The sequence below is a fragment of the Vigna angularis genome, chromosome 3, assembly GCF_016808095.1.
Source record: "Vigna angularis cultivar LongXiaoDou No.4 chromosome 3, ASM1680809v1, whole genome shotgun sequence".
NCBI lineage: Eukaryota > Viridiplantae > Streptophyta > Magnoliopsida > Fabales > Fabaceae > Vigna > Vigna angularis.
Window position 1 is genome coordinate 8,451,626 of NC_068972.1, and position 14,460 is coordinate 8,466,085.

The 14,460-nt window shown below is 34.0% G+C and overlaps 1 protein-coding gene across 2 annotated transcripts; it reads right to left on the reverse strand.

Annotated features, from left to right (window-relative positions):
* Window positions 1-1,560: 1,560 nt before the first annotated feature.
* On the reverse strand, window positions 1,561-11,774 carry LOC108326363 (uncharacterized). 2 transcript variants are annotated; one of them, XR_008247836.1, is made up of 12 exons: window positions 11,410-11,774; window positions 10,916-11,247; window positions 10,763-10,840; window positions 10,563-10,665; window positions 9,870-9,958; window positions 9,288-9,399; window positions 8,143-8,196; window positions 8,025-8,073; window positions 5,021-5,121; window positions 2,565-2,680; window positions 2,000-2,446; window positions 1,561-1,898 (listed from the first exon to the last, which is right to left on the reverse strand). XR_008247836.1 is itself a non-coding variant. In XM_052874937.1 (11 exons), the coding sequence occupies exons 1-11, from the start codon at window positions 11,728-11,730 to the stop codon at window positions 2,098-2,100; spliced, it is 1,704 nt and encodes a 567-aa protein (XP_052730897.1). In that variant the 5' UTR covers window positions 11,731-11,774; the 3' UTR covers window positions 1,561-2,097. The 2 variants fall into 2 exon arrangements, 1 of the variants encoding a protein (XP_052730897.1); XM_052874937.1 differs by having other exon boundaries at window positions 1,561-2,446.
* Window positions 11,775-14,460: the final 2,686 nt, after the last annotated feature.

Below are 14,460 nucleotides of genomic sequence, written 5' to 3' on the forward strand. Positions count from 1 at the left end.
AAATTCTAACATCATCACAACCAAGTGGTAAAGACTGTTGTTAGTTTTAAAATGGTAATGGAGGTAAATATGAAGGCCAATCTGGCACTCCCAGAACTTTTCAATGAATTGTTCCTTTGCTTGTAATAATGAAAGTGACCTCATTTTAAAAAAAAAAGTTACAATGAACTTAGTAATAATTTAAATAGAATAATAACAATATATTGAAATAAAGAATGAACATTCAAGATGGGATTGGTGCACTTCTTTAAACTTGGATCCGAGGGTCTGTTAAATGTGGAGTAAGGGGTGACACTGGACCAGCATGAATGTGGTTGGGATGATTGATAGAACAGTATTGGGTATACAACATTTGTACAGGAGACCAATATATGCAGGGATGCCTCAATGCAACATTAATTCTCCTAACTATGGACCATTGCCTCCTAGTGTTGCCCCGAAGGTCTCCTAAGTTTAGTGATGGTTATTGTTACTTGCTTGGTTGGGTTGCATACACTTCATATTAAATAAAAATAAAAAAATAAAGTATTATATAAATGTGAAAGATCCGTAATTTATTGTCTAAATTTTGGATAGAGAATGATCTTATTTCCTTATATAACTGAATTCAAATTTTATCAATGTTTGTATCTTTATCAAAACCATATATCTTTTCTTACTAAAAATTGAGACAAATCAACATAAATTGAAAGTCTAATAATATATTTAAAAAATTAATATTTTTTTTTGTTTAAAAAGAAAGTTCATAGATTTAATCCACAATATTTTTTAATTTTGTGAACTTTTTCAATAAAAAATTTTTACTATGAAATTTTTTCCCCAACAAACATGAGTTAAGACCAAATTTGGTGGACCAAATTGATAGCTCTAGTCACAATTTTTTAATAAATAATTTATAGATTTAGGTAAGTATTTTGTTTAAAATAGTAAAGGACAACTGAAAGTGATTAAGCTGGTAATTGAAGAGATTCATAATCCAAGACTGCATTCAAAATAATGCACATAACACGTGTTTGGTTTATTCCCTGACTTTTTTTTAAAAGAATCTCCTGCGTTAAGGATGTTTCTCTTACTATTTCTTCTTTCAGTAGTACTTAATCTCAACTTAATTAATACTACTAACACATCCAGTTTCCCCCCTAATGCATTTTTGGTTTCTTATAATGAGTGATAACATCAAATGGGCTGGTCGTTAATACTTTGCTCAAAATTAATTCCTCAATTCACTTTTATAACTACTCACTAGTTTTGACCTTATTTGAAGTTCTTATTCATATTTCCTATTTAAAAATCTCGCAAATTAAATTAACTAGCCTATTTCAACCTTTTTTTTATGCACAAAGTTTATCAACTGGTGCATAAATTTTACATAGAATAGAAAATTTTACGTAAAATAGAAAATTTTGTTTCCAAAAATTTAACCTCGATCCATAGAAAAATTGAATTTCATCAAAATGAGTTTCTATATCATTCCAATATTCATATTCAAAATATCCCTCAAGCCCCTGATTGAGTAAAATACGAAAATTGTAAAGCTTCAAGTAGATGACTAAAAAAAGAACCAAAAAGATTATTAGTTCACACATAACCTAGATAAAACCCTCTTTTGAAAAGATGACACTGCTAATGTAACTTAGATATATAAACAATTCTTAAACTTTTACCGCGGATGCCGTACTACCATCTCCACTATTTCTGAAGCTATAACTACATGTGCCACAAAAAGCGATGCTTCTGACAAGCATGCTTGATAGACAATTAAATATACAGGGTTAGAAAAATACGCACAGGGCCATTTATTATACAAACTCCTTCAGATAATATTCGCCAGTGGTGCAATTGCATAATTAGAATTCTCCCTAGAAGAGCACATGACTGTATTCAACACCAAGCGGCTACTGCATGCATTTGTAGATAAAAGAATCAGTTAGCCTGTGATAGAGTTGATCAAGAAAAGAAAATCAAAATAATATTAGTGTAAAATGACAGGAAAACTAACCATCAGGAAAAAGAAAAATACAGATTCTCAAAGAAGCTCATTGAACAGTTATTGTCCAGGTAAAAGAGGTCAGCAAACAGAACGCGAACTCGGTCAAATCAAAGGAAGTTCCTCTGAAAGTTTCCAGAAGAAAACCTTGAAGATAAATCCTTAGTCATGCTTTCTGAATCAAAATTTATACTTTTCCTTCCAGCTGTCAGATCCTTTTCACGGTCCCATGGCTTCCATGGATGTTGACCCATCCACTCTTGCTTCCCTGGCTGTTGCTTCACTTGCTTAGACTTTTTCTTGGATTTGTTAGCCACCTCTTCTTGATGTTTCTGCACCAATGTTTTTGACCGTTTTGCTTTATTGTATTTGTCCACCAAGTCTGCATCCTCACTGGCCCTTTTCTTATCCTCATCATTTGAAGCTAGTGCAGTAGCTTCATTGTATGCCTCCAAATAACTGCCATACAAATATATCTTTTTGGTAAGGCTCTCGATTTCACGGAGTGGACTATGCAGGTTGCAGAAAAAGAAATTAACCAACCAAAGCATTCTGGAATAGAATGGAAGATACATACTTCATCTTTGCTTTCTGGGCCCTATCCAAAGGGGTGTCTGTCCAAACACTAGTATCACCTCTACCTTCCTTTGGGCCCCTACTAAACTTGGTTGATTGCATAGTCACACCACCAGGCTGAAACACAGATATTTAAATAAGTACGTTTAGCATAATAACCGATTTCTTCTTGATTAAATAAATTGCTCTAAAGCTCAAGCATATTTTAGAAAATTAGAATAAAATTTAAAGAAAAGAGTACCTAAACAGGTTTCAATGATAAAAGAATTATACCATTCTCATAAAACCAATAAAGAAAGTAGGCTATAGTGTGGGTTGAAACAGAAGCACACTTCATCCAGGTTGATAATGCCCCACATCAGAGTTTAAGTAATTCTATTAATATCAACCAGATTTTGCAGATTCAAAAGCTACAAGTTGGCGTTTAACTTGTTTTTAATGTTGTAATTTTGATGTTTGTTGGTCTGATTGCCTGTGATCATGCAAAAATTAGGTAGAGGAATCATATATTATAAGTTATGCAAAGATCACCCAAAAAACAAAACTTTTTAATTGATTAAAATTGTGTCTTAATCCATTAATTTCGCTAAAAGCCACTTGAGCTTTTATATGCTCTCCATTTAATAGATTAAAACTAGCTTTAATTGAATAAAATAACTTAAAACACTTTCTTTACTGATTTTAATGGATTAAAACTCGAATTAATCCATTAAAATGTTCTTTTCGGGTGTGAAGAACATTGTAATGGATCAATTCTATCGGCTATATGAGTTATCTCAAGCTATTTTCATTGAATCAAATTGAAGAAGTTCCAGAATATTTTCAAACACCTAAGGAGAACTCTATAGTTGTGAAAAAGAAAAATAGACCAAAAGTTTAAAGATCATTGACTAAAGATATCTTGAAGATCATCCTTTGAATCTTCTTTCTTTTTCATTTCACTTCCAAGAGTTTGTCTAAGTGATTTTGTTCCTTTTCACTAAATTTGTGTGTATGTATGTGTTTATGATCGGGTTTCATAAGAGAGGTTGTAAAAGATCTTGCCGAGTTTAAGATCTTGATGTGTGTGTGGTTGTTTCATTCTTGTTTTCTTGAGAGGTTATTTTAAAACATTGAATGATAGTCGATTGGTCTATTCAAGAAGATTAGACAACCAAATGTTGCTCTTGTGAGAGAAAACCAGTATTGGCTCTTCTTTTCTTCTCCCTATATTTGCCTATTGAAATTTGAATTAAAATCAGTTCTTATTATAATGGAAAGTTAAAGAACATTATCTTGGCATTTCTTTTGAGGTTAACAACTTTCTTGAAAATGTCTATCTATAATTTAAAGAAAACAGTTCATCCATTTTGAAAATTTTTTTAAAGTTCAGCTCACCCCCTCCGGAACTCAGCCTTTGTTTCTAATAAGATAATCATGGATATATCCATTACTAATGACTTTTTCGGCAGAGAAAAGATACATAAATTAAATGAAAACACAAATTTTTGGAATTATATAAGAAATAAAGTGAAAGCTAAATATGTCTAGTTGAAGAGAAATAAAGAAGAGATGGAAACGAGATAGACAGATAAATAGAAACAAGTGAAAAATAATACAATGGGCCCACCATTAAAAAACGTCCTCTCTTTCTCTCAACCAAAAAACCTTTATTACTTTTATCCTTTTTATCCCCCATTTCTCCCCAACCAAACTGACCATAAGAAAACAGGAAGGCTCCTAATGTAGATATGTGGTACTTTGAAGGGATTTATAATGTTAAGTTTGACGTGTTAAATATGGCAGAGCTGTAAAATTATAGTAAAGCACGTAGAAATTGAACAAGGAACCAGGGACTGTGTTAAGGTCTCAACTCGAGACCTACATTGGATACCAGAAGTCAGAGTTCATTGATTTCATTGTCGAGCAAGGGAAAGTTAATCAGAAATAGAAACAGCATTCATGAACTGTGGTTTCATAGTATCAATATTTTTTAACAACAGAATGGATTAGTGATTTCCAGAATTACTTCAAATGTAGGCCAAAAAATATGGGCCCAGACTGAGGTTTTACTCAAACAAAATCCTAAACACAAGATATAATTCTTTAGGCATTACATAACCCAAAGAAAACGGTATTACAGATCAATTAAATTCTTAGAAATTCATTTCAAGGCTTTAGACGTGTGCTACTACCAATAACCTCAATCAATTAAGAAAACCAAATATAAACACTATACCCAAATATAACATAACCCAAGCAAGTTTACAATTTCTAACTGGTATCTACAAATTACAAACCCAACGAAAATATATCATAGATCATTCATATAGAGAGCTAAAGTGACTCAATATTATATCATTGTATCACGATCATAATTAAACCACATTTCAATGTTACTCTACTTTATATCATATAAATGGATTACATTTTCTCAAGCACAAGTGTCCAAAATATCAAATGATTAACAGGACTTACTTTCCTTTCCGGTGGCAGTGTTGTCATCCACTCATCCCTTTTAGGCTCCACTTTAACCTCTGTCTGTGCCAGCAGTTCTTCATCACCCTCCATGGAAATACCTGCCAAAGAAATCCTAAAAATAAGATAACAGTTCAAAGGTAATAATAGTACCATCTACATGCCTTTTCCTTCCACGAAAGACAAGTTAAGCTTAAATATATTTGTGGGTGGGTTGGGGCTGTTGACTGTGCTCAAAATGAAACCAAGAGGGTTAGAGATCAATTTTACAACCTAAACAGTTACAAAACTACTCAGTACCAGCAAGGCAAAAGTGCATGCCACACACAACATATTAAGCACAATATCACTAAATTAACCGGCAATGACACTTTATGTTGGTGTATTGGCATGCATCAGTACATTACCTTTTGTTGTAATTTGAGATAATATCTTTAGAAACTTTTTAATTAGAAGAAATAGATATATAATCTTTTATTTTATTTTATTTTCCTAGTTTCCCTATTTCCCTTTTTAGGAGAATTAGATTATTACAAATAGAGGGTATCAAAATGTATTTTTTATGATTGAAAATAATAAATCAGTCTTATTTTCAACTTGGTATCAGAGCTTGTCTGATCCACTTCTGCTGTCTTTGCTGTCCGCCGCCGGCCAGCCGCCATGACCGCCGCCGGCCCCTAAAAGCTCTTCTTCAACCTGTGCCTTTGTGCTTCATTGGGCTGCAATTGCCCCAGCTAAGCTTTTAGACGTGTCTCTTTCAGCCTAGATCAGTCTTGTAGTGCCTAGTCTGACATTTCTCCAGCATTACCAACACGTCTGTCTTTCTGATAACAGCTACACAAAGTTGTGCTTCCATAATCTGGAATGGGATTCGAACCCATTCCCTTTCGGACCAGTAGCTGAAACTGGCATTTTAAGCGATGTCCGTATTCTCATTGGCTCCCATGTGCATTGTGTTTCCACCAACAAGCTTGTTCAGACTTTGGCCCAGAATGGGTCTCTCCGCTAATGCCCAATAGTTGGCATCTTCACTGGCTTTCAATCATTTACAGAGTTCTTGTTTGTTGTTCTCTCTGTTGTGCACCGCTGCTCTCCGCCGTCGACCACCGCCGGCCACCGTCTGCCGCCGGCCAGCGTCGCACTTTCGTTCGATGACCAACGAATCTGGACCGCCGCCGGCCAGCGTCTCACTTCGTTTCTGTTTCTCAAGCAACAATGCTTCGTTCCGCTGCTACCACAGTCAGCGCCGGCGCAGTCAGCCGTCGGTGCAGTCAGTCATTGTCACCGCAGTCAGTTGTTATAACCTCTGCAGTTTGCCGCTGCCTCATTTTCTTTGGTCAAGATTAAGAGTGCCTCGTGAAGTACACTAGCTGTCGTTCCCGCTGTTTGCCGTGAGGGGAAATATTTTTCAGCCCCTGCAAAGAACTTTCTTCTTGAGCTAGAGTTTAGCCCATACTTCTTGTGATACAGTGCTAAGTATCACCATTTAGGAGTAGTCCAGCAGAGAACTTTGGACCTCCAACCTGTCTTTGGCCTTTTGATGCCATCATAAGTCCTAATCTTTGGTGTTTTTGGTTTCTGCCAATGCTTTGTTATAATAGCTCACTGAGAGTTGTTCTTTGAGACCGCCCGCTGAATTGACTCTTTCGTAGTTATGGGATTCAGATTTGTCCCTCGTACGGATCGGTTCTCACCAATTCTTCCACCTTCACGTTTTGTCGTTCAGTCGTGAGGAGAAAGTTTCGGCCGCTGCAGGGTAGTGTAGTCCCTGCAGGGCTATTGTTGTTAGCCTCTGCGGACAGTTGTTTCCTGAAGGCCTCCCATATGTTCAGGGCAGTTAAGTCCCTGAAGGTTTGTTGCTACTCAGGGCAGTGAAGTCCCTGAAGGTTTTTTGTTGTTTAGGGTGGTTAAGTCCCTACAGGTTTGTGACTGTTCAGGCCTTCATCCATTCTTGCAGTTTGCTGCTGCAAGTCATCATCCATTGTTAATGGAAATTGTTAGATATATTATCTTTTATCTTTTAGTTGGTTTGTTATTATTTCTCATTTGTATTTTGGGCTTAGCCCATATTTCTTCTATTATAAATAGAGAACCTTATGTGTGTATTTTACACAAGGGAGATTAATCTAAATATAGTTTTTCACTATATTCAACAGAAATCTCTCTTGTTCATTGTTGTCAGTTTCATGGTGCTAGTTCGCTCTTGTCCATTGCTGTCCAAGTTGAAGTTTCATGGTGCAAGTTCATGGTTGTCCATTATTCTCCATATGATGCTGAGGAGTCTCTTGGGCTACACTTGTTTGTGTGTGCAATTCATTGGGCTGCAATTGTTTGTGTGTGCAATTTGGTTTATTGACATTATCTCTGATTAAGTTTGTCTATTCCAAGCTTGTGTATGATCCAGCTTGAGGGAGAGTATTGTAATTTGAGATAATATCTTTAGAATCTTTCTAATTAAAAGAAATAGATATATAATCTTTTATTTTATTTTATTTTCCTAGTTTCCCTATTTTTCTTTTTAGGAGAATTAGATTATTACAAATAGAGGGTATCAGAATGTATTTTTTATGATTGAGAATAATAAATCAGTCTTATTTTCAACTCCTTCTCCCAATAAATGCTAGATCATAGCAATTAAGAAGAAAATAAGATAAAAAGAGGCTTCTGAAATGATTTTAATGATTATGTACAGTAAAACTAGAACGTGAGGTATTACTTAAAAGTTGAAACAACCTGCAAATTTTCTCCTCTACTCCACTTTAAATACAAAAATATTAACAATTTTTCTTCGGCTAACATAAAAAAGATAATATGCTTTATGAATGTTAAAAATGCAATTCCCACCATTAAGCACTAATGAAGTGAACACATTTTCATTTTGCTCTGTGTTCTTCCACGTCCCTTCCCATCACCTTTTCTTGTATGACTCATAGTTATAGCAGTTCATGCAGAAAAGTAACTCGAACAAACTAGACAACAATCCTGTCTGCATTGCGGAACTCACCTTGAGATCTTCTCCACAATGCAGCTTCACGCATGGTTTTAAGTTCAGCCTGCAGTCACATGATGATATTAGTGCTTCAATCACTGATATTATAGCGAGACAAATAAGTTCAAATTACCTTCAATTCCTCTTGTTCTTGCTTGAGCTTGATTTTCTCATCCATTGCTTTCCGCTACAAAAAGCACACAACACCATCTTGTTAATAAAAAGAATTCAAATATATTGAAAAAATATCTAATCTATCATATGTTGAACATGAGAACAAAACATCTCTCTAGAGAAAAAAATACATGCCAAAACCAAACAGCTTTCTTAATAAACAAAATTCTATCGGGAAAAACAAAAGGAAAAGTTAAAAATACAAGAAATAAATCAAAAGTCCTGTGCTGAAAATTATATAATTACCAAGTTTCATGTGAGACCACTAACTCATCTCACTTGGGGTCAAGTTTGTTTGTTCTATCTTCTTTTGGGGGACATATTATTACTCTTTTCAATGTATTCTCTCAAGAAGCAGCAAAAAACATACTATTTACCTTAGAATAAGATAATCCAATCATACCTAATCAGCCCCCAATGATTGTTTATTCACTACCAACACAACACATGAATGTCAGCAATATCGTAGGTCAAATAAAAGAAATTGCTAACTTTGGCTTTTTCAAATGACTTCAGCCATGTCACATTAAATTATTCACTATTCAAGTTCCTTGATTGACAACTCTGCTTCACACTCAAATTTTTTAAACACCTTGATTTTGACAAATCTAGGGTCCTTAAAGTGCTAAAAAATCTTATCAATATTTTTCTTGGTTGAAAATAAACAAGTGTTTTCTGTTGTTGTATCCAAACAGAGGAAATAAATTCCCTCAAATCACAGGTAAGGCTCTGAACTCAAATCAAAATCACTTGTAAGTAAAATAAACCCAAAATGCCAAGAACTCTGCCCCTCATAACGTTCCCATTACCCAACTCAAGAAGGTTTGTCTTTAGTTAACGGTAGATAGATAACTATTACCCGATTCACATACTATCTTTTCTGTGAAAAAGGACTTTGTAATCTATTTTCTGTACAATTTAAAAAAAATAATATTCTTTACTTTCAAGTGAAACAATCAACTCATAAAACAAAAAGGCAAAAGAAAACCCATATATAGGTAAAACAATTAATCAAGTGTATGTCTAAAAAAGAAAAAGCTTCAAGCATATAGCATATAAAGAACCCTTAACTATGATCATAAACCATCCTTCTAGCAGGCTTACCTTTTCTGGATCTTGTAACTCTTTGAAAGCTTTATTTAACTTAATGAAAGCCTGGTGGGCTTGCGGATGAGAGCATTTATCTGGATGAACCAATAGTGATATCTTCCAGTACCTAAACGACATTAATCAAGATGACATTAGACAACCAAATAATCTCGATCATATGCAGTCATCTGATGGGAAAAAGATTGGGTATTTTTTTATTATTGCATAGAATATAGAACTTAATATATTTTAGAGGCATTGCCCTTTTAGTTCCCATTATAGATATAGAATGCCTTGAGTTCAAGCTTATGTTTTGAGTTCAGAATAGACCGTTATAGTCCATTTTGTTTATAACATGATAATCCAATGATTTGGATCATAATGATTTACAAAAGAACTTAATGACTTCTTTGGAGCAGTAAGGCAGCAAAGTAGAACTGAAAAATCATTCCAACAATACCCATTTTCTAACTAATTCTGTTCAGGGAGGGGGAGCAACACAGATGAATTGGTTTTTAAAATAATTAATTCAAACACAAAATTAAGCAGAAATTGTTATTGCTTTGCTCAATTAAAAAACCACATAAGAGAACATACCTTTTCTTTACATTTGCATCGGACATATTATGATTGACTCCTAGAACATCATATGGGCTATCAGCCTCAACTTCCATTATTCTGGTCACCTGAGAAATAAACAGACAAGAACTTGTACCTCAACATTCAATTACAAATAAACATCCAAAATCTAATTCAGAAATAAAGTAACAAGTAATCTGAGAATTAAAGAGTTTCTCCCCTGATAGAAACTTTTAAAAAAAAGATAGAAATTTACAAACCAGTATTAAATGGAAAAATATAAAGATTCCTACGTTCAAAGAGCCAAAGTACCACCATCACCACCCCCAAAAAAATCTCAGAATAAACAACTGGAGCTTCCCTAGAGACTCCGTTGATCAGAGGAAACCAAGCTATCTTTATCCCATAGCAAAGCAGACAGTTAAAGATTAATCCAGAAGTTCAAATACAGCAAACGTTAATGACTAGTCAGATTCAGACGACAGATTGTTCAGTTTAGTTGAAGGAATCTACAATACATAATAACCAGAGGAGACCGTAGAATGCATATGCCGCCAAATTGAAGAAGTTATTTCTCATGTTCCCTAAATAAAATCCAATCTTATAGGTAAAATACCAATATATCATACATCAATCATCAAATCCAAGTATTTTATTTTAATATTTGAAGAAAGAAAAAAATCCTGATTAATGACTACTGGGATTAAGTACCTCTTCAAAACGTTCTGCTTCATTAGCTGATTCTGCTTCAGTAACCATAGCTGGTGGTGGAGGTCCAATAAATAGTTCACTATCATCATCCAATTCGGCCTCTCTAAAGTCATTGGCATGAAAAAGCATCCATCATCATATGTGAATCGACTCAATTGAGCCAAGAAACAGAATCAAAAGCAACTTAAATGGGTTGGCACCTGAGCTCAGTCTGCGCCTCTGTTAATTTGGCAGCGGCAGCCAGTAATTCAGCTGATGGCATTGCAGGGCCAATCATCCTGCACAGTAAAGTAAACAATAACTTCAAATAAATAAATAAATAAAGTCAACAAAATGACAAAAAGAATTGTCACCTTTTCCTTGGACCAACAGAATGATCATCTGGTGATGCGATCACATGGTCATCCACCATCTTTTCATTTCCAGCATCCACTGGAACTGAATTGGATGCAGGCACCACCGGCGCAGAAGCTTCAGCTTGCTCATTTATGGGATTTGTGTAGGAGTGAATGAGTGGGCCAAGAACATCCAAAGTTGGGCGACCTTTAGAAGATAGCAAGAAAACCCTATCTCCATTCTCCTTGAGGTTTAACGAAAGAAACAGCTTCTTCAAATGCTTCGCCAAAGATCGTTCTGATATACCCTTTATGTCAACAGCTTGTCCGTTATCAATCATTTGCAAAAGCTAAACACAACCAAAACAGCAACAAGACCAATAAGAATCAAGCATGTATTGTGAAATATGCAATATGATGTGACCGATTTCAATTTAAAACGCTATTTTAGTGTTAAAAAAAACACTATCAATGAAATTGGCAAAGTATGGGAAGAGAAATTAAAGTGAAACCTGCTTCAAATCGTTGCCGACGTTAGGGAACTCTCTCATCATTTCAGTTATCACAGTTTCGGGCAGAACCCTAGGTTGCTCGTCTTCATCCTCCGAAGAGTTGGAAGAGTCATCCGAATCATGGAGCCTCTTCCTCTTTTTCCTCTCTTTGTCTCTCCTCTTTCTCCTTCGCTCCTCCTTCTCCCCGCTCTTTCTGCGCCTCTCCTTCTCGCGCCGCCGTCGCCACCGCCGCGAAGAGTGGTCGGAGTCCGACAAAGACGAAGAGGATGAGGAGGTCGACGAGTCCTGCAGACGACGCTGCTTCTTTCTCTTGTCACCCATTTTGGGAATTCTTTCTCGGGTCACCCTAAAGAAATGGCAAAAGTATAAATATGTTAAAAAATACTTGTTATGTGTGAAATATTCGTAACACACAAACAAGTTTTTTTTTATTTTCTCTTGATAAAAAATTTACGATATTTTTATGTGTAATGTGAAATGCAACTTCCCCTGTATCAAGAATTCGTGATGCAGTCGAGGAATCGGTTATCAATATCTATGTGATCTTAAGTGATTATTTCTTTGAATTAAAGTATTTTATTTAATTATGTTTTTAAATTTAACAATTTTTTAATTATAAAAATATTTACAAAATAAATAAAAATTATTTATGATAATAATTAATTTTATTATATTATCATAAAATATGAACACGTATTCTTTCTGCATGTATTTTTACTAATGTATAATTTTCACTAATATATAATATGTATGTGATTAAATTTTTTTCTTATATTGTGTGTGATTAAAATCTAACTTTCTTTTTATAATAATTTATGAGGGGTATAAAATATTTTAAAAATGCATATTTAAATTATTATTTTAATTCAGTATCTCTATAAAATCTTTTATAGATTTTAATTTTATATGATTTAAAATAATTAAAAAGTAATAATTTTATATTCTATACAAAGTCATTAGTGTATGAAATACTTTTTTAATATAACCGTCGACCATAAATGTAATAATATAATTACATCAATAATATAGGAAAATATTATTTATTAGTACACTAACAAACCTTCTAGAAAAATGTGGTAGTTGTTTTATTAAATTAAAAAAAAAATAACATGTTTATTATTAAAAACACAAATAGTTACTTATTATTAAAAATATATCAAGTTATAATTTTCTAGAGAAGGTTATGTTAATTATTATGAATTTTAAAATATATCTACATTCCAAAATCTAAATGTAGAATATCATAAAATTATTATTTTAGAAGTGATAGTAGTCTAAAATAGGATGAGATTCAATTATTTTAATATTAAATGGTTCTATTATAAATAGTTTTGTTATAATACAAATCATTTTTCTAGAGTTTTCTACCTTCTCTCTAAGAGTTATAACTCATGGGTCATTTCTTTGACAATCAGGAGGTACCTAATCGATCACGGCAACGAGGTCTACGTTTCTATCCGATCAGTTTCTGCAATAGAGCAAGTAAGTTTCAACTTTTTTTTCTCCTTCCGTTCCCAAATTTGTTTCAGAGGAATCTTGTACTGTTGCACATGTAATCATGGCTCTCCTACACGTTCTTGGTTCATCTAGAGTTCTAAGGACTTTATCCGTTTGTAATTTGGTGTTTCGTAGGTTCGCCTAGGTATTTCTTGCGGTCCAAGTAATCTGCGGAACATTCTTTGAGTTAGGTTTGTTTCTTGTAAGGTAAGGGAAGTTAGGATTATTGGTTTAGTTATGATTATATTAATAATTTGATATCTCTATGAATTGTTGTTGATTTTGTAGAAGTTACTATGATTAGGTATTTTATACGTTTGTTAATTGTTAATTTGAATGGTATGATGTTGAGTGTAACTGAAATTGTGTGATATTGATGTGTTATACTGTTATGAAGGTGTTTGATGAAGTTGTGTTGTTATTAGAAATTGAATTCAAAATGGTTGTGATGAGAAATGGTTACATTTTTAGTTTTAAGTCTAAAAAGATGATTTTGCATGAGTGAGTTTGAGAAATAGAGGCTTTTGAGTGTGAATTATTTTTTAAGTATTGTCATGAGGTAGATTGAGACTTGTTGGGTGTATATTGGGGGTTGAAATTTGAGTTATGGTGAAAATGAAGTTTATAGTTGAAGTTTGAAAGTGTTTTGATGGAAAAAATGAGGTTTTAGGTTGTGAAATTGTGAGAGAAGGATTGTGAACTGGTTTTAGGCATTTGGGGACGGCTATGAGATATTTTGTGCCTTGTCTAAGCATTTAAATAGAGGAAATCTGATGTAAGGGTGTTTGGTGGTTGATAAGTAGAGTTTAGTTTGGTTTGGAACTAGTTTTTAGGGGTTTGGACTAGTGAGAATTTGAATTATAGGTTTTGTGCTTAAATGGTCTTTTTGGAGGGTGTTAGTAAGTCATTTGGGACTTATTGGAGTCCCTAAGTTGTTTGAAATAAGCCATAATTGGTGGAATTCAATTTGAGTCTCTAAAGTGAGGTTTTAATAAATTTTAGTTTGAAATCTTGTATTCAATGAGTTTAGAATGTGTTTAGGTTGGTTTAGAAACATTTATTTAGGTATATTTGAGTATAGAATACAATCTAGGGGTGTTAGAAGTAGAAAAAGATGCATAGGATAGGTCATGAGGGGTGCAAATTCTGCAGATTTGATGTTGCAGAATTATGCAGTCTCGCTGATTAAGCTCCCCATTAAGCGAGCAAAAGACTTCTAGCTGAGCGAGAGTTTCGTTGAGCGAGAGGTGAGTGAGCATAACCCATTGTTTCTATTTTCGCACAACGAGCTAATGTCCGCTGAGCGAATAGAACACTTCTAGCTGAGCGAGAGGTGAGTGAGCAAAACCCACTGTTTCTGTTTTCGCACAACGAGTTTGGTGCACTAAGCGACTAGTTTAGAATATGTTCTTATTCTTTCTATCTTTTTTTTTTTCTGATAACCTTGAGCTATATTTTGATTTTTAAAATGGTGTAGAAGTATCTATGATATTATATGATTATTGATGTTGTATGTTGTGATTTAATGTGAAAGTATATGGGTATAATTATGGT